Below are 20,892 nucleotides of genomic sequence, written 5' to 3'. Positions count from 1 at the left end.
TTGTGAGGTGTGGCACATACAGCTCAGTTCCACTCATCATGTCTGAGAGTGAACGTGACTTTCCTCTCCAGCTTAAGTGTACTACCTGTAATGTACCATTAGCGGAGGGTGATGGTAACTTTGATGTGTTATATACGGCGTGTTATTTTCTTTCACGCCCGATTTCGGTCACTGCGCCGTTGCAAGAGCCGCCCTGGGCTTGTTTTGCTAAGGCGCTTACAACTCTAGTGGGTTAGCTAGTGACACCCCCTGCGTTTCCCCAAATGGTGTTTTCACAGCAGTCTTTGGTTTCGTCACCCATGCAGGGTTTCCCCTGACAGTTAGTGGTACCCCAGAGTCTCCCGCTGTCGCCCCCCCAGGTCTCACAAGAGCCTGCGTGGGTTAATTCCTTGTCCACTTCGGTGCAACACCTGTCAGACGTTTTACAGGGGGAGTCTTCATTGCAGTCGTATAAGCGTCCCATTACCGTCTCAGCCTGCTCAATATGATGAAGATGATGTGTCGTCTGATGACGGTGAGATATTTGACCTTTCTGACCAGGAGCCCATGCGTACTAAAGAAACAGATTCTAAGTCTAAGGTCTATATACCGGGCCTAATACGTGCAGTCCGTACGGCCTTAGTTATTGAGGATGACTATCCCCCCGTTACTAAATCTAAATACGCCTTCTTTAAGGATATTAAGAGTGATGCCATGGTTTTTCCTCTTTCTGGTCAACTAGTGGATCATTTAGAGGAGGCATGGAAAAATCCGGGTAAACTGTACCAGCCTCAAAAACGTTTGGCTTTTGCATACCCATTTACGGATAATTATTTCTCTAAGTGGGAATCTCCTCCGCAGGTGGATTCTCATGTGACACGCCTAGTACGAAGTGCTACATTGCCCATGCCCTCTATGTCCTCCTTAAGGCATATTTCCACCTTGCGATCCGTAGCATCCTTTAAGTCCATTTATTACCTTGCTGGAGGAGCGTCCAGACCGGCTATGGCTGTGTGTTGGGTGGCCAGAGCCATGGAGTGCTGGGCTGACAGTTTGGAGGCGTCTCTGGACTCGTCTGCAGAGCAGGCAGAGTTAGTTGGTAATCTCAGAGACTCGGCTACTTACATTAATGAGGCGGCCTTGGATATCAGTCTCCTCACCTCCAGAATCTCCTCTGCAGCTGTGGCCGCTCGTTGCACCCTATGGTTGCGTTCTTGGAAGGCGGACGCCGATTCCAAGAAGGGCTTGGAATGTTTGCCTTTTAATGGACAGGTCCTGTTTGTCCCTGACCTGGACAAGATTGTAGCTACTTTGGCCGCAGCCAAGTCTGCGTGTCTCCCATCGGCTCCAGTCCAGTCAGGGTCGGGTACTGTGTCCTTTCGGCCCTACAGGCCCCAGGGTAGGTCCAAAGTACAGTCTTTTCCAAGACAGGCCGGGTCCAAGAAGTCTACCAAGCCCATGAAACAAGCTTGGAGTACAAGGCGCCCTTCCACCAAGTCGGACGACAAGCCTTCGGCCTGGCTGCCTGGGCCTCCCTTTGGGGGATCCCAAAGTGGGAGGCCGCCTGCTTTTGGTTCGCCCAGTGTTGGTATCTGACTACTAAGGGCACTTGGGTACACGAGGTGGTCTCTCGGGGCTATGCCCTATCCTTCCGGTGCAGACCCCCCAGCAGGTTTTTCACAACACGCCTTCCGTCGGATCACAACAAGGCCCTGGAATTGCAGAAAGTATTGCACTCTATGCTCCAGGCTGGAGTTATAGTGCCTGTTCCGTTATCCCAGAGGGGCATGGGTTTCTATTCCAATCTCTTTCTGGTGCAGAAACCCAATGGGTCTTACCGTCCTATTCTCAACCTCAAATCCCTCAACAAGTCTTTGAGGGTGCCTCGGTTCATGATGGAGACCCTGCATTCCATCATACTGGGGATGGAGCCTGGGGATTTCATGGTGTCGTTGGACATCCAGGACGCTTACCTGCATGTCCCCATTGTCTTAACGCATCAACAATTCCTCAGGTTTGCAGTACGCGACAAACATTCTCAATTCCAGGCTCTGCCTTTTGGTCTAGCAACAGCGCCTCGGGTTTTCACCAAGTTCATGGCAGTCATGGCGGCTCACCTGAGCATGCAGGGAGTCCGCTTATTACCTTATTTTGACGACCTTCTGTTGTTAGCAAGGTCTCCAGAGATCCTCCAGCTTAATCTGTAGCTGATGATCTCAGTTTGCAGAATCACGGCTGGTTGATAAACTGGAAGAAATCCACCCTGTTCCCTCACAGAGGATTCTCCATCTGGGGGTCTTGTTGGACTCGCAACAGCAGAGGATCTTTGTGACGGCGCATAAGATCTCTGCATTGCAGACGAAGGTACACAGTTGTTTTCAGTGCCACCGAGTGTCTATTCACTCGGCGATAAGGTTACTTGGCTCCATGGTGTCACTCTTCGACATGGTGGAATATGCCCAGTTTCACTCCAGACCTCTGCAACAATTGATCCTGTCCATATGGGACGGGTTGCCTCATCGGATAAAGACGCAGACCATGGTGCTTTTTCTGGAGGTCCGTCTGTCTCTGGCCTGGTGGTTGCAAACAACTCACCTGAACAAAGGATGTCCCTTTTTGGTGGAGAACTGGGTCCTTTTGACAATGGACGCCAGCCTCAGAGGCTGGGGAGCGGTCACGGGTCCACACTTGTTCCAGGGCAGGTGGACTCCGGCAGAAGCGGAACTTCCAATAAACATCTTGGAGATTCGCGCGGTGTTCAATACACTCCGTCACTCAAGACTGGTCCTACAAGGATAACACGTGCAAGTCCAATCGGACAACGCCACCACGGTGGCTTACATAAACCGCCAAGGAGGAACCAGAAGTCGGGCAGCGATGACGGAGGTGTCCCACTTTCTAGTTTGGGCAGAGGGCAATCTCCCTGCCATCTCAGCGGTGTTCATCCCGGGAGTCCTCAACTGGGAAGCGGACTTTCTCAGCCGGCAGGACGTACATCCGGGAGAATGGTCTCTTCACCAGGAGGTATTTCAACTCCTGGTGGACAAGTGGGGCCTTCCGGAAATAGACCTCATGGCCTCCCGACACGACAACAAACTGCCTGTGTACGGGTCAAGAACAAGAGACACGGGGGCGTTTCTAGTAGACGCTCTGTCAGTCCGGTGCACCTTCCAGTTTGCGTATCTCTTTCCTCTGTTCTCCCTTCTTCCTCGGGTGATCCAAAAATTCAAACAGGAGGGCGGCAAGCTCTTGTTGATAGCTCCAGAGTGGCCCAGACGTCAATGGTTCTCAGACCTTCGAAGTCTCTCCGTAGACGCTCCTCTGCGGTTGCCTCTACGTCCAAACCTGTTGACACAGGGTCCTTGTCTTTACCCGGACCTCGGTCGGCTCTCTTTGACGGCGTGGCTGTTGAGAAACCCCTCTCATCATCCAGGGGTTTTTTCAGCTCTGTAGTTAAGACCATGCTAAGAGCTCGGAAGCCTACATTGGCTAGGATTTACCATCGAGTATGACATACTTTTTTTGAGTGGTGGCGCCCTAAAGGCTATGATCCTCAGGTGTCCCGGATATCCCGAGTGTTTGCTTTCCTACAGGCGGGCTTGGATCACGGTCTTCGCCTTTCTTCTCTGAATGTGCAGATTTCTGCTCTTTCAGTGTGGTTTCAGTGTAGGATTACTACACTTCCTGATGTCCGCACCTTTATGCAGGGTGTTCTTCGTATACAGCCTCCCTTTGTTCCACCTGTGGCTCCTTGGGATGTGGCTGTGGTCCTAAGGGCTCTCCAAGGACCTCCTTTTGAACCGCTGGGCTCAGTGGATTTAAAATGGCTTACGGCTAAGACTGTATTCCTGCTGGCCATTGCTTCAGCCAGAAGGGTCTCAGAATTAGGGGCTCTTTCATGTCGACCTCCCTTTCTCATTTTTCAATTTGACAGGGCGGTGCTTCGTACTCGCCCTGGTTTCCTCCCAAAGGTGGTATCTAGTTTCCATATCAACAAGGAAATTATTGTACCAGCCTTTAATTCACAGGACCTTTCGGTTGGTGAGGCCACCTTGGATGTGGTGCGGGCCTTAAAAATCTATGTTGACCCCACCGCTTCTTTACGGAAGTCGGACTCGTTGTTTGTCCTTTATGGCTTCCGGAAGAAGGGTTGGCCTGCCACTAAACAAACGTTGGCAGGATGGATTCGCCTGGCTATTTCTGAAGCTTACGCTCATGAAGGTCTTCCCGTTCCATCTTCGGTCAGGGCTCATTCCACTAGGTCTGTGGGTCCTTCGTGGGCAGCTCGACGTGGCGCCTCAGCAGTTCAGCTTTGCAAGGCAGCCACGTGGTCATCTGTCCATACGTTCGTACTGTATTATGCTTTTGATACCTACGCCTCTCAGGATGCTTCCTTCGGGCTGCGGATTCTCCTTACAGCACAGGAGCGTCCCCACCCTTAAAGGATACTGCTTTAGGACATCCCCAAGGTATCCTGTGGATACCCTATGGAACCTGCAGTAGAAAATAAGAGATATGGTAAGAACTTACCTTTGTTTCTACGAGGTCCATAGGGTTCCACAGGACTCCCGCCCTGTTGCACCTGTACTGCAGATGGGATTTTATCTGGTCACCGGTTTTTCCGTCTCCTTCTGGTGAGAATGTGTTTCTTGTGTGTTCCAGATCTTTCTTCTCTCTTTCCTCTCCTCCTCCGACCTGGGGCTTATTACGTAACTGATTTGCCTTGGCTCGGGGGCGGGGTATAGGAGGGGGACCCCAGTGCATCCTGGGAGGCTGAAAAACTTAACTCTGTGGTGCCTGTGACTGACGTCATCACCTATACCCCAAGGTATCCTGTGGAACCTATGGACCTCGTAGAAATAGAGATAACAAAGGTAATTTCTTACCATATCTCTTGTTTTTTGTTTGGTGCGCGGCAAGTATCCAGACGCACCGTTTTAACAGCGGGACTGACTAGGCAGTCCCAGGCTTTCCCTTTTTTTGATATACCTTAGTTTTTTGAACTTCTGAGTTTAGCGGTATTAGGCGCCGAATACGATGCACATACTGCGACTGCTTCTACCTCCGCTAATGCCGAAATACCTGTAGCGCTATATGCCCTGGGGATTTCGACGGGCCTCAGCTTGGCTCGGCTAGCGGCGTCGCTGGGGTCCGGACTGTGATTGGATTCACAGAGATGGCAGGTAAGATGATTCCTCATGTGGGGAATTGTGCGTGAAGCAGTCCAGGCCTCCGATGTAGGAGACTCATCGGAGGCAGCTGCAGGTGAAGGTCTAGTTTAACGCGTCCTCACTAAGGCAGCCGGGGCCGTATCGTCTGTCTCCACTGACTGGTAGTAGATGCACTAGGAGCATCTACTACTGTGAGGCCAGTGTACCCGTGCCATCAAAATCGCAGCTATGGGGAGATAGGCGCTCCCCCAGCCGCTCCTCTCCCAACCCAGATGCAACTTACGGTTGCGGATTCCCGCGTCTGGTTTGCTACTTCTGACCACCTCGTATGTGAGATGCTCACAGTCCACCTTGGGTGCGCTGCTGAAAGCTGTTGGTCTCAGAGGTTAGGTCTTTCTCCCGGCATACCTCTCTCTTTCTTCAGGTATATAGCACTCTATATCCTACCAATACCCCTGAGGGGGCTGGTCAGTTGATTCAGAGTCCATTTGCATTAGCATTTGATTATATATGCATTGTATGTGACTGTGATGCTAGGTGCTGTATTTATACTGCCTTTTCAAACTGTCAGATATGTCTATCCCTGTGTTTCTCCTCATCCCTCTGAAGGTGTGTGGGTTTTTTCTTATAAAGTCACATTGCATTTATACTCTATACCTTATACCTGTTACACATTATGTGTAAAGGTAAAGGACGGAAGGATTGAGCCTCCTGTGCTAAAATCATGTAAATCCTGTTTTGCAGGCCTGTCTTAGCAGGATTTTGTGCAAGATGGGTTGTGTAGTGTCTGATGTAAACAGCCACTTTTTCTATCTTGTACACCTGCACCAGCACAAGAACCACCCTGGGTGGCCTCTTGGTCTCAGGTGTTGTCGCATTTGGTGGACAGGGCCGCAGCGTCGCATGCTCCTGCCACGATATTGCCTCCTGCTATGGTGTACCCACAGCATTTTCATCCTTCTATGTATATGTCCCACATGAATCCCTGTTGGTTTGATTCTTCTGCTCACTCTAGTCAGAGTATGCAGCCGTCTATAGCCCCTCAGCAGTTGCTGCAGTCGAATAGACAAGTGGCTGTAAAGCAGGGGCATAAGAGAGGTTCTCTTCAGATGTTGCCTCAGGATTCTGACTCAACCTCCTCATCGCACTCTGATACTCAGAGTTCAGGGTCTTGCTCAGTGGAAGAAGACCATCAATCCTCTGTGGATGTCCCCTCTCTGGTGAGAGCGGTTAGACCTGTCCTCAGTATAGCGGAAGAGGAGGTTCTGCCGAAATCTAAGAAAATTAGAGTTATGCTATAACATACCTCAGTTAATTATTTTTCTTCGAGGTCCACAGGGCGCCCACCCCCTGACAGTGCATAAGGGGGTGGGTGCCCTGTGGACCCTATGGACCTCGAAGAAAAGTAATTAACTGAGGTATGTTAGACCATAACTCTAATTTTCTTCTTCAGGGATCCTCAGCTGGGATCTGTTCTTTGCTTTTTTGTATCACTGTTTCCCTCTTCGTATTTTGAGAGAGTTTCTTGGCTACATTGTACTTCCTTCTCCACTTTCCGCCTCTTGCCGTTAGGCTTGTTACAATCTGAATGCCTGTACCTGGGGGCGGGACATATAGGAGGGAGTACCAGTGCATGCTGGGAGCTTCAAAGCTGTATGCTGTTTGGTGCAGTGGATCACTCCAACTACATACCCCAAGGTAGATCCTGTGGACCCTATGACCTCGAAGACTTCAAATCATGGAATGGCCAGCAGAGTCTTCAGAAATAGACCCCAGTTGGTTTAGGATGAACTGGACAGATGGGTGAAAGCAAAGCAACCTACAAGTGCAACACAGTTATGGGAACTTCTGCAATAGTGTTGGGAAGAACTTCCCAATCAATATTTGATTTCCATTGTAGAAAGAATGTCATGAGTATGTTCTGCGCTTATAAAATGATAATAATGTTAATCATAATGCGTGGGTGAACTGGTAAGTCTAGAGTCTATTTTTGAAGGATTTTAGAGTGAAGTCTTCTCAAACTGCGAGGGAGCAAGTTCCATAGACTCGGAGCTACAAAGCTGAAAGCTTGATCCCCAAATGAAGTTTTCAAGATCTAGGTACTTTAAATAGTCTTTCGCTAAAGGATCGCAGTGATCGAGTAGGACAGTAAGGGATCAGAAGCTGCTTCAAGTATCTTGGGCCCTGGTCATGTAGGACTTAAAAAAAATATATATATATATATATATGTAACTGAGTGGTTATAATGAGCTAAATAGTGCTCCCACATTTCTGCAGCAGGTTGCCATGTTAGGAAAGAGGTTCTTAGCTAACTTAGCAGACACAAGGCCTCAGAGGTGGATTAGAATGGAAACCCAACCTGGGAACTTTATGGGAGCATCCCTAATGGGAGCAGTGTCTTTTGAATGGATGGGGTCTGTTGAGGGGACTGGATCTGTCAAGTGTAGTGGTATTCCTCCTCATAGGGCCTGATTCTGAGATGGACATTTGCAGCCTTTCTTTTTAGCTGCAATTGCTTCTGCGAGTTTATGCTAATGCTGCTACAATGTCCTTCCCTGATGTACATCTGTGCTTCTAAATATGCAAGGACTAAGATGCCTTGTTCATTGTCTACAGATGCTGCTATCATGCTTTGTGCATCTTTATACAACAGCATCAGTCACACAAATGAAACTGGTGAAGTGGGGTGGGAGGGGGAGTTGATTCATTTATATCACTGGGGTTGGGGGGGGGGGGCAGGTGTAGGGTGGGCTGTATATGTCCCTGGGGGGGGCATAGGGCAGGCAGTGTATGTTTCTGTGGCCGAGTGGGGTAGATTGGGCAGTGTATGTCCCAGAGCTTCCCATCTGCTAGCTAAAGAAATTGTTCTCTGCAAGCATTCAACTACAGCACCTATAACCACCGCACTCAGAGTGGGATCCTCTCACTGCGAACCAGGCGCTGAGTTGCCCCTCTCACTGCAGACCAGGCACTGAGTGGAATACTATCACTATGGACCAGGCTCTGAGTGGGTCCCTTTCACTGTGTACCAGGCTCTCAATTCCCACCCCACTATGGACCAGGCTCTGAGTGGGCCCCTCTCAATACAGACCATGCTTTGAATGGGCCCCCCTCACTACATACCATGCTATGAGTAGGCACATCTCACTATACACCAGGCTCTGAGTAGGTCCTGTTTAACTGTGGACCAAGATCTGAGTGGGGAAGGGGAGGGTGCTTAGTGTATAACACTCAGCCTCCCCCGCACACTAGCCAGTAATCATGCAAGGGAGCAGCAGCGCCTACACCTTTCTGCTGCTCCCAGCTAACGGCACCCGGAAGTGCCTGCTTGCCGAGAGCCAATGACACTGCAGTCCGCAGTGAGGAATGCAAATCCAGGTGCTGCAATTGACCGGGCAGACGCTTGAATCAGCTCGGGTTGGTAGGCAGGGTGGGCTGGCACGGCAGGCATGGTAAGCCAGCCCGGCAGAAGAGTTAATGAGAAAGGCCCAGCAGAATGATTGTAAATGATCTAATGTTTGCACATCTGCCTGCTTAGTTGACTTAAATGAATAAATTATGGTGATCAGCATATAGTAAGTAATATAATATATTTTTTATAACAATATGATAGTGTCCTTAATCCTAATGCGTATGATATAAAATGGCCATAATTCAATACTGCCATTAATGTTTAACTCATGGCCATGGCTACTCTTGTGACCTTTCCTCCTCCCAGCATTTGTGATGAGAGACAGTGCCAGCCGCGCCTGTGACAGCAGATGTGCTGCCCTGCTCTGAGTAGTGGGGGGCAGGCTGTGGAAATGTTGCTATGGGGCCCCTATAGGTCTTGCTATGTCCCTGGATTAAATAGTCTTGAAACCTGAACCGTAATGTTCCTTAACTGCTCATTGTTCCTGTATTTTTTATTTAATTAAGTTTAATATAGTTAATCTCCTGGAGCTAACTCTTGTGTGGTTTTTAGAACTGTACAGCCATGGCCAAAAGTTTTGAGAAAGACACAAGTATTGGTTTTCACAAAGTTGCTGCTTCAGTGTTATTAGACCTATTTGTCAGATGTTACTATGGTATAGTGAAGAAAGAATACACACATTTCATAAGTGTCACAGGCTTTTATTGACAATTACATTAAGTTTATACAAAGAGTCAATATTTGCAGTGTTGACCCTTCTTTTTCAAGACCTCTGCAATTCACCCTGGCATACTGTCAGTCAACTTCTGGGCCACATACTGACTGATGGCCGCCCCTTCAACAAATATTGACTCTTTGCATAAACTTTAATGTAATTGTCAATAAAAGCCTGTGACTCTTATGAAATGTGTGTAATTTTACTTCACTATACCATAGTAACCTCTGACAAAAAGGTCTAAAAACACTGAAGCAGCAAAGTTTGTGAAAACCAATACTTGTGTCATTCTCAAAACTTTTGGCCATGGCTGTATGTAGGTCAGACTGCCTTCTTTGGTGTCTGGTATGTACCATCTAATTTTGTTATATGCTGCATTAATTGCAGAGTCAGCAGATTTTTGTCGTTTTTCAACTGAAATAGAACTCACAAAACAATTGTTATTCATATTAAAGTGTCAGTTACATTGCCTTATAAGTAGGACGGAGTGCATTTCAAATGCATGGAGGTAATTAAACACCCAAGCCTGTCGGTGTCTACCTCTGGACAAGAAGAGCTTAATTGTTTAGTAAGGTAGTTTGTGGAGTTTGGGTATGGTTCGGTTAGGGGATGGGTGTTTCAGTGCTATTTCAGAGTTTCTGCTTGGCAGCCATTTTCATAGAAATTTCTCTGGTCGGCAGTTTTCCGCCCTCCCTCCCTAGTTCATTGAGTTGTTTGGTGTTGGCTTTTCTTGTGGCAGGAAAGCACAGTAGCAGTCACCACTGCTACTGTTGAGGTGGCGCTTGAGGTGCTCTCCCTTCCAATACATGGAGCTTGAGTTGCTCTCCCTTCCAATACATGGCTTGGGCTGATTCTACCCTACTTGGGTCAGCGGCACTACCGGTCCAGGTGGGCCTCGCAATGTGTCATTGGGGTGGGAGGTGGATACCTTGGGCGTGGTAATGGGCTGGCTGCTTGCCTCCCATTTAGAAGATCGGTGTGAGTATGCAGTTGGTGATCTTGCATTGTGGGGCCGTTCTTTCTGCATAACCATACTTTGTCTGTCTTTCTTCTTCTATTAGTTAGTTCAGTTATATATTAAATAGTTTATAAATAAGCTGACCTTCCTTTCCCCTTATACAAGTCTCTGTGTCGTTATTTCATTATGATTATGGTTGATGGTTTACGTGTACAGTAGGAGGGAACACTCATCAGGCGATGGGGAGTTTAATGCTTTCTGCAACATTACTATGTGCTCACAGATGAAATATGCCTTTTTATTTAGAATGTTAGCCCTCCAATCCCAGATTAAGTTTATTACTGCTTTTAACTGGCTGGAGACTTCTGCAAGATGCTATTGCCAAGTTTGTCCATATCAAAATTCGAAGTAATTGAGAAATTGGATGTCTACCAGTGTAAGGTACATTGGGGGTGAGCAGACTCTTTGTAAGTGCTATAATATAATGGCCAAAATTGCTATAACAGCCTGACACTGGTGGCTATATTTATTAAAGTGTGGGTTTATATAATTGGAGGTGTTGCCCATAGCAACCAATCAGATACTACTTATTTATCTAGCACAGGGGTGGGGAACCTTTTTTCTGCCGAGGGCCATTTTGATATATATATATAACATTATTCGCGGGCCTGGTACTGGCCACGCCCCCTCCTTGTGATATCACACAGGGGCAGGGCCACAATCCACAATCGCCGGTGATTACAGCAATGCCCGGAGCATCCTCAGGATTGTGGAGCTGTAAGTGCAGTGGTGTGACCGTCTTAAGCGTCCTAAGGACACTCCTGGCCTCACTACTGCATACATTTTGGCTATTATAGGCACCCTGCTAGCCAAATGAGGCTAGCAGAGAAAGCTTTGAGGGCCAGACCAAATGATTCCGGGAGCCTTATACGGCCCCCGGGCCTGAGGTTCCCCATCCCTGATCTAGCGCCTTCTAGAAGAAAATAGCTAGAATCTGGTTGCTATGGGCAACATCTCCACTTCTATAAACCAGCAATTTAGTAAATATACCCTTGAAACTCCAGAATGCACTGTTCTTGCAGACAACATATCAATAGACATTTCATTTGTAGGAATAAAGCAAAGTAAAGCTTGAAACGAGATAGACCAGTTGTTGCTTTGTTATGACTTATAGTGTTATACTGATTTATATTTTGGGGATTCTTTTCCTGTGTGAAAATTGCATATTTAAAACATCACTATCTGTGTATTTGTAGGAACATTGACCTTGTCTCCTCTGCCGTACTCAGCTAACTAATAATAAGCAGATACCACACATGAGCTAATGGGGATGTCGGCTTTTTCATTTTTCATTCATATGTTGAACTCTTCTTTCCTATTTATCTTTGGGTTTGGTAATAAAACAAAGAATCTTGGGAAAGCTGTCTGAGCGGAAGGTATTATCATATACCGCAGTTATGCCACACTGTATTATATTCTAATTTAATGAGTTTCGTATCACATTCTTACCTTGTAGCCATACGCCAAGATGAAACCAATACTGAAGACCAAAAAAGATTTCACCACAACAGCCTGCGCTCCCGGACTGCAGCCCTAGTCCACTCTTAGGCGCACTACACCTTAGCACATATAAACAAAACAAGAATGAATGGTCCAACGGGCACTGTCCTTATCTCTAGGTTCCAGATGGAATCTTCCTCTCAATAAAAAGAAAGAAGAGAAGCAAAACCACAGTCTATGTGTACATCCAATCTGTAGTAGGTATAACCAAGAAGGACTCGTGAATAACTCACCTGTCCTAGGTGAGATGTATTCATCAAAAGGTATCTTTAAAATTTCTTCCTTAGTCCTAATTTAAGGATGTTACATACAGGTATCCCCCCTGAGAACATGAACTCACCTGAATTCAGGTTTGGATATTCCACAAAAGGTATCTTTATATATCCAATGTAATTTTCTCAAGGGTTTTACCCCTCCAAAGATCAAGTCTGCAATGCCATACAGTGAAACATCTAGGTCCTCACTTATATATACAGCGTCGCTCCATAAAATGTAGGTGTTCAGGTATTTTAAAAAAATATATTTTTTAATTCTCCAAACACAGCAGCATAAAAAACAACATAAAAATAGTCCAATCCATGCAGTATAGGCCTTCCAAAAGATATAATTTACATCAGAAATAATCTTTATGCAAATAAATCTATGGCCCACTGAATGAAGAATCCCTCACCACCAACGCGTTTCGAACCCCTCAGGTTCTTCCTCAAGGTGTGTAGGGATCATCCATGTGTGGGTTTATATACCTACCCTAACCACATTCAATGAATATTGGGAGGAACCCATCCAATATTTTCTCAAAAACCTGGATAGGACTAAACATTTCTATTCATATGTATCCCGAAATAAATATACCAAAAATATCTTTCCTGATCACTCAACGGGTACAATCCCCATAACAAACTTGCATCTCAGCATTAAAATACACTTTCATAAAATAAGGTAAGGTTTATACGGATTGACAGTCCATCATTAATTCCGGCCCGCATTTCTGCGTCGGCCAAAACGGAATGCCACAATGACGTAATTGGCGGGACATACATTCCCGCGTGTCCAACCGGAGATGACCTGCAGTGCATCCACAATGCCTCCCCACCCGCCGCAAACAAAAATCGGAAGTATCCAGTCCCCTGATCATCAGGCGCGGCCATCTTCCAACTCCCGGAAATGGTCATACGGAGGTTCTCAATGGCCGGATATGACGGACTTTAAACTTCCGGGGATAATTGTGTATATCAGGAGACCAGGACTCAGATTGTAGCTCCGGAGGCCATTTTGTGTTAGACCAAATTCAGGACTTAGTAATTTTTCACAGGATAAGAATTCCGTACATGCAATCCTTTTCACCATATCATAAGTGGTGGAATATACATGCGGAGAAAATAAAACATATCAGTAATGGAGATAATACTAGTATTATACAAAATATCATCCTAATATCAGGTAAAAATGAAAGATAAAACTCCAAAAAATCAAAAACTACATAATCCACATAAACTTTATAAAAACCATTTAGTCTCAAAATCTACATTTAATCCTGCAGGTGCTAACGATTTGAGGGAATAAATCATTTCCATCTCGGTTTGCGCTAATCTGGTCTCTCTATCATTGACCCTCCAATTAGCTTTAATGACTTTGATCCCACAAAAAAAAACTGAAGACGTCAAGCTCTTTCTCACATAATATATGGCTCTATAAAAGCAATATGTAACATATTGAAAGGTGTCAGTTTGTGTACTGTTTGCAAAGTACAGTATTGGCCATATTGAAAAAACAATGTGACTGGGAACATTGTTCACCTAGGATTAAGTTCAAATTCTAAAACACATTTAAATATATATACAACTTGAATGGTTCAAATGTTTTCTTAACAAAAATCAATACTAATCCTGTTGATTCTCAGTGTTACAGGGACTTGGGAAACATCGGCAGTGCCAACCACTGGATATCGCTGGCCGCAGAGCTGCCTGAGCGCACTAAAGAAGTACGCATTGCATTTATCTGTTCTTTTCTGTTTTCAGATCTTTTAGCTGAAGAATGCTGACACTTCTGCATCTGGAGATAGTGCTCACAATTGTGACTGTAAACACTACCTAGATAAATGATGCTAGAGCATTAGATCACAGAGTAACTAATGCGGTGCTCACTCGCAATGTACTATTTTACAAACAATCTGCAACGTGTCAGCGATTCTGCTTTTTTAACTTTACAAGAAAGGCTCTGTTATTACATTATGATTGCTTTAACCATTTCCTATAAACAATTGTATTTTCTTGTTTTTTGGCACCAGGATAAAGAAAGTGCTCCAGTTATTGAGGAGATGTTGTTGTCACTTGGTGCAGAAAGTGATACTGCAATAAATACCGCGTAGTGATGACCAGTGATATTCCAGCAAGGGATCAATGAATGAATAAATTGAAAGTTAGTTTATTCACCTGAAGATGTGACTTTATTATTGACCGTGTTCCTGTGGGATTTTGTTGTTTAAACTACTGACCTATGTTTTACTTTGTGAAACTACAGGTAGGCAAACTGACAGGGACAAGGTCAGGATGTGCCTGTGTGTGGGCAGCCTAATTCTCTGATCTCAACGTCCTTGTGCCTTGGCCTCCTGCCTGCATGGTTATTGTGCAATGAAGTTGAAAGAATTAATTCTGCTTTCCAAGAAAAATTTATTGTTTTAACTATTTTAGCTAATAAACATTTAAATATTGTGTTTTTTCTTCTGTTTACTTTATACACTGGCACAAGTCAAATCCAGGTATTGCGGTCAAAAACATATAGGGCTATGACCTTTTTTCATGGATTCTATGTGGATTTCACGGATTTCGGGCTAATTGAATAGCCTTAAAAACAAAAAAATTGCAAAATGTGAAAAAAAAACGTGAAAGACAGTTTTTTGCACACGAAAAAATATCGGGGCTCATTGAATCCCCCCTTAAATCTGCCCAAATTAAATATACCACTTTCAATAAATAAAATACAGTAATGCACTAAGTGTATTTTAATTTTATTGGTTTGAAATATCACAATAGAGCTTTTATGACCAGTTTGCTAAAGTTTACCAGGCTGTAATGACACACACAAGTGTTCAGAGAAATAAATGCCGTGCAATACAATTGCCGCATGAGTCTTACATCTAGTGTGGATGGACATATTTTGCTTTCATTGCCAGTGTGTGTCTGTGCCAAGATCTGCTTCTATCGGATTAGTTACAGTTTTTATCTAGATAGAAATACTGCCTATGTTTACACTTAACCTTTATTCTGTTGTTTAATGTTAACCATGCCTTCCTACCTTGTGTATCCAGTTTCACATAACAAAAAAGCTCCTTTATGATTTTGTTATTATGTTCTGGTGCTTAACAGTAGTGTATCTTAAGGTAATATTCTATAAATTGAAAAAATGAACTGCAAAACATAAATTTCTAATAAATCCAAAAGTAAAAGTGACTACACAGGTGCCATTGTACAGAGTGGCCATTCATATTCCAAGTTGAGGCATTGGATCACAGTGTACATCGGGCTACTCTGCACCCCCCGAAATGCTTTTGTTTGTCAGATACATAGAATTCTCCATTCCGATTTCACCTCAATTTGCCTGGTTTGAATTTTAATCATTCGCAAAGAGGCTGCCCAGTAACTTAGTTACGAAAGATCAACTTGGCCATCTAATTTGTGTGTGTCTAAAGTTGAATTAGACTAAAATAAGTAAGTAATTTATGGTTGGTTTGATAGTTAGTTTGTTCACTTGTATAGAGGCTTACCTGTGTTTAAAAAAAACTGCACAATGTACATTGATTTATTCCCTGATTCCTGACATGGGGTTTTCTTTTATTTAATAACATTTTGGTCTGGTGCAAAGAAAAAACTTTAAGCGGGAGTAAACAGTATTTTTTTTGTAAATCTAATAGGCACTTGCACATTTTACAGATGGCTACACATATAAATCTACATTTTAACTTTGTACTAAAGACATTTTAAATACCCCTTGGAGAGAAATGCACACTTCTCCAACATCTGTAATTTATCATAACTGTTGCAGCTGATACCATCGCTGGGAAAGTGAGAAATCCCTGTACAACACATTTAACTTATACAACAGGGAACCCAAACCTATCTAGAGCCGAGAGATCTAGTGCGTTATTTTGTCAGGTGTTTTTATTAGAAATTACATTACATTCAATTGTTACAAATAACCAACACATAATTATTTTTCCTGCAGACAGTAAAGAAATTTTAGCTTTTCGATGGAAGGTTACGTATTGCTGGTATAAACATTGTGGAAGCAGGAATACAGTTGTGTATGTTCATGAATATTTGTTTAATAATATGTTTTAGGTAATGGTTAAATGAACCTTAGTGGACAGCTCATGCAAATAATGAGTTAGCTTTTAACGAAAGAAAAGGTTAGTTAAGTTTAGTCACGTTACTCTCATAGAGACAAGTATTCATTGTAGTATTTGTACCTGTTTCTATAGTCTAGTGGCTCTGACTGCACCTCACCAGCCCCTTTTTTCTATCACCTTCCTGTTCTGTTCAGCGTTCTTCCAATCTTGTTGAATGCAAATATTCCTCTTAGCATTGCTACATTTAAAATATGTACAATATTTATAATAATTGGCTGCATAGGTGGGTGTATGTATGTGTACGTGTGTGTGTGTGTGTATATATATATATATATATATATAATTTGAACAGAATAGAGGGCACTCGCCAATTTCATCCAAGGTGACAAAGGTGGTGTATGTAAATAAAATGCACTACTACTTGGGTGACGTTGTTAAGTGTACTCTATTTTGTGTATATTTAGTAGATGTGTGTGTATGTATATGTGTATATATATATATATATATATATATATATATATATATACATATATATATATATTGTGATAGGATCATTGGTAAAGTGGTCTGTGGCAGGTACATTTGTCCCAGATTCCTGTCTTATGTGTTGTAAACCTCCAGGAGAAAGTCTGCAGTGTAGCAGGCTTGAGTCTCGGCTTTTTGAAAAGCCGGTTTGGGACCTGGGGGTTGTGGGTGAGAGGAGAGGGAGGGCTCCACCCACGGCCACTCCAGGTTTTGGTTCTCTTAGCCTGGTAACAGGCTTGTTAGGGTTTCCACCTGAGAGTGGCCAATATAAGCCTAGTGTGTTGAGGGCTGATTGTCTCACCTGGGAGAGCAGACAGGGAGTTTGCTCAGAGACACTTGAAAACCTAACTGTAAGTGTTGTGCTGTGCCCTTGTTGCTGGTGAGGGCATTAGGCCCTGCCAGGTTCTGGTAGTGAGGGAACTACCTGTGAAGTTAGTGCCCCGACAGGGCTAGGATTTATGTTTTCTTTATGTTTGTTTCTGACATTGTACAATAAAGACTGGCGCCGACCAGCTTGTACTTGCATCCAGTCTGGCGTACTGTTTCCCAGCTGCTTTGTGTGAAAGGAAGGAGTCCTCTACCCAGGAGAGGGACCCCCTAACCTAACTGTGTCACAATATGGTGGAGAATGCGGGCAACCACACACACTGAAGTTGCAGCAAGAGGAAAACTTTCCGTTTAAAAATTAAAGGGACAGACACCCAGTTTGTGAGTGTGGAAATAACACTGTGTCCTTGGAGTCCCATAGAGGAGGCGTCAGCCAATGCTCAGAGAGGCAAGGTTCAGCTTCCAACCTACACCCCAGGACAAAATGGAGGACATGATTAAGGCCTTGCTCCAAGCTACAGCAGCTCAGCAGGAATCTACCAGAGCTCAGCAGGAGACGAACAAACTTCAGCAGGAATCTACCTGGGCTCAGCAGGAATCCACCAGGGTGCAACTGTTGGCCTTGGAGACAGCCCAGAGGCAACAACAGGTAGCCATCGAGGAAACCTGCCAGGCCATAAAAGAGGTGCTACAGCACCTGGTCGCCCGGCCAAGAGATGTTGCTACTGGTCCTCCCACCCCCACTCACTCCGTACGAGCCAGTCACTTCCTTCAAAAGATGACTTCGGGCGATGATGTGGAGGCCTATCTCGCCGCATTTGAAAGAACGGCCGAAAGGGAGAGTTGGCCCAAGGAGCAGTGGGCAAGTCTGGTGGCACCTTTTTTGTCTGGGGAGCCACAAAAAGCATATTTCGACTTATGCCTGGCTGATGCCAAGGACTATAAAAAACTAAAACATGAGATCCTAACTCGCTTGGGAGTCACCACCTTTGTTCGTGCCCAACGGGTCCACCGCTGGGAGTTCCATAGGGACAAGCCTCCACGTTCACAGATGCATGACCTCGTCCATCTGTCCTCAAAATGGCTACAGCCCGAGACGCTGACGGGACCACAGATCGTGGAAAGGGTCGTGATGGACCGGTACCTGCGATCATTACCTGTGACTCTGCGCAAGTGGGTGAGCCATGCAGACCCTAAGTCCGCGGATCAGTTGGTCGAGCTGGTGGAGAGGTACGTGGCGGCTGAGGAGCTGATGAGTATGCCCCACCGAGCCCCGATGGCGCACCGGCGAACTCCCACGGACACTGGTAAGACTGTTCCAGGGGAGAAGGGTGCTGGGCGGTGGAATGTACCTAAGACTGAGGGTGTAGAACCTGGAGACGGGCCTGCCAGGCCAGGAAGGTTCTTGCCCCGTAAACGACTAGACATTAATATGACTCAGTGTTTCCGATGTGGTGGCTTCGGCCATATTGCCGCTAATTGTTCACTTACAACTGAACCTATGCAATGTGATACTGCTCATGTCTACCGCACAGACAGCCTGTACGGCTGACCGGCAGGCTGAGACTGATAAGCACATGTGTGTACTCACTGTAGATGGCAACCGAGTAGAGGCACTGTTAGACTCTGGTAGCTTGGTGACACTTATAAAAGCTGAGCTGGTGAACCCCTTGAGGCATACAGGGAAAACTGTTGGTGTGACCTGCATACATGGGGATACTCAATATTATTTTACGGCCGAGGTGAACATCGAGACACCATGTGGCTCTGCTATAGTTTCTGTGGGTTTGGTGCATGGTCTGGTGTACGATGCAATATTGGGGAGAGACTTTGCTCACTTCTGGAAGTTGTGGGAAAGCCGTTTTGTTCCAGAGGTGAACAACCCCGATCCATTTGAGAAGGTAGTCGATGTAGTGGAGGAGGGAGTTTCTTCTGAGTCAGAGTTATTCCCTTTTTCTACTATGGTTGGCGAACTAGAGAATGCGGAACGTGACGGTGGCCCGCCAACTGATGTGCCTCCCATTAAGGTGGGAAGTGTTGTTGGGCCAGGTGATCGTCTGCCTGATTTAGAGGTCAGAAGAGAGGTCTTTGCCATGGAGCAGTTGAATGACCCTACTTTGGTAAAAGCCAGGGAGAATGTAAAAGTAGTTGATGGTAAACCCGTAGACCCTGATAGTCCTTTGTCCTATCCCCACATTGCAATGTGTCAGGATTTGTTATATCAGGTGACTAAGAAGGGGGAAGATATTGTGGAACAACTAATAGTTCCCAAAGCCTACAGAAGAACAGTGTTGGATCTGGCCCATGGTCATATAACGGCAGGCCATCTAGGGGTAGAGAAAACCACTGAGCGAATAATGCAGAGGTTTTTCTGGCCCGGGCTTCATAAAAAGGTGTCTGACTTTTGCGCATCCTGCCCTGAGTGTCAGTATCATGCTCCCAGGCCACATTTTAAGGGTCCACTAGTTCCATTGCCTATTATAGAGGTGCCGTTTGAAAGAATAGCGATGGATTTGGTTGGACCCTTAATGAAGTGTGCCAGGGGACACCAGTATATTCTGGTCATAATGGATTACGCTACCAGGTACCCGGAAGCGATCCTGTTGCGCAATCCGTCAACCAAGACCATTGCCAGAGAGCTAGTTCATGTCTTTAGCAGGCTGGGTATACCCAAGGAGATACTAACTGACCAGGGTAAACCGTTTATGTCAAAAGTCATGAAAGAGTTATGTCGCCTGTTCAAAATTGAACAGTTAAGAACTTCGGTTTATCACCCCCAAACCGATGGGCTGGTCGAGAGGTTTAACAAGACGTTAAAACACATGCTTAGGAAAGTGGTCGACAAGGATGGTAGGGATTGGGATTACTTATTGCCGTATTTATTGTTGGCCATAAGAGAAGTTCCCCAGTCCTCCACCGTGTTTTCACCCTTCGACTTGTTGTATGGGAGACACCCAAGGGGGTTACTAGACATTGCCAAAGAGACATGGGAGGGGCAGTCTGGTCCTTACAAAACCGTGATTGAGTATGTTTCTCAAATGCAGGAGAGAATTGCTGCGGTAGTGCCGATAGTGAGAGAGCACCTGGAACTGGCTCAACAGGCACAGCAGAGGGTATACAACCGCAATGCTCGGTTACGCAGCTTTGCTCCTGGGGACAGAGTGTTAGTATTGGTTTCCACTGTGGAAAATAAACTTTTGGCTAAATGGCAAGGGCCCTTTGAAATCTTAGAAAGAGTGGGGCAGGTCAATTACAAAGTTTACCAGCCGGGGAAAAGAAAGCCGGAACAGATATACCATATAAATCTGTTAAAGCCCTGGAAAGATAGAACGGCACTGTCGGCCGTCCGAGCCCCTCCAGTAAATCCAGGGCCCTTAGTTCCCGAAGTGACAGTGGCAAAAACCCTGTCGGCAATTCAACAACAAGAGGTCAAGGAGTTTCTGATCAGAAATAGGGTGCTGTTCTCTGACGTACCTGGGAAAACCTCGGTCATTAAACATGACATCATCACTGACCCAGGGGTTAAAGTTAATCTAAAGCCCTATAGGTTGCCAGAAGCCCAAAGAGAATCGGTGTCGAAAGAAATTAAAAATATGCTAGAGTTAGGGGTTATTGAAGAATCACATAGTGAATGGTCAAGTCCCATTGTGTTGATTCCAAAGCCCGACGGGAGTGTGCGTTTCTGCAATGACTTCCGAAAGTTGAACAGTGTTTCAAAATTCGATGCCTACCCGATGCCAAGAGTGGATTAATTGATTGAGAGACTAGGGACGGCAAGGTATTTAACCACTCTTGACCTAACCAAAGGGTATTGGCAAGTACCGTTAACCGAGAGCGCCAAACAAAAGACAGCTTTTTCAGCGCCAGAGGGCTTGTTTCAGTACAAGATGTTGCCCTTCG

At 45.3% G+C, this 20,892-nt stretch overlaps 1 protein-coding gene across 3 annotated transcripts in view; it reads left to right on the top strand.

The window, feature by feature from the left end:
- Positions 1-14,476, top strand: part of LOC148451052 (regulator of microtubule dynamics protein 3-like) — a 164,817-nt gene extending 150,341 nt beyond the window's left edge. For all 3 annotated transcript variants that reach the window (XM_088462333.1, XM_088462334.1, XM_088462335.1), the window contains 2 exons: positions 13,696-13,776; positions 14,083-14,476. In XM_088462333.1, the coding sequence (XP_088318459.1) occupies positions 13,696-13,776; positions 14,083-14,163 (162 nt within the window). In that variant the 3' untranslated portion in view covers positions 14,164-14,476. The remainder of the gene's footprint in view (positions 1-13,695; positions 13,777-14,082) is intronic.
- Positions 14,477-20,892: the final 6,416 nt, after the last annotated feature.

The sequence above is a fragment of the Taudactylus pleione genome, unplaced genomic scaffold (assembly GCF_031769625.1).
Source record: "Taudactylus pleione unplaced genomic scaffold, aTauple2 ptg001187l, whole genome shotgun sequence".
Taxonomy (NCBI): domain Eukaryota; kingdom Metazoa; phylum Chordata; class Amphibia; order Anura; family Myobatrachidae; genus Taudactylus; species Taudactylus pleione.
The sequence above is the reverse complement of the archived record's forward strand: the minus strand, read 5'-3'. Positions and strand labels throughout refer to the sequence as shown.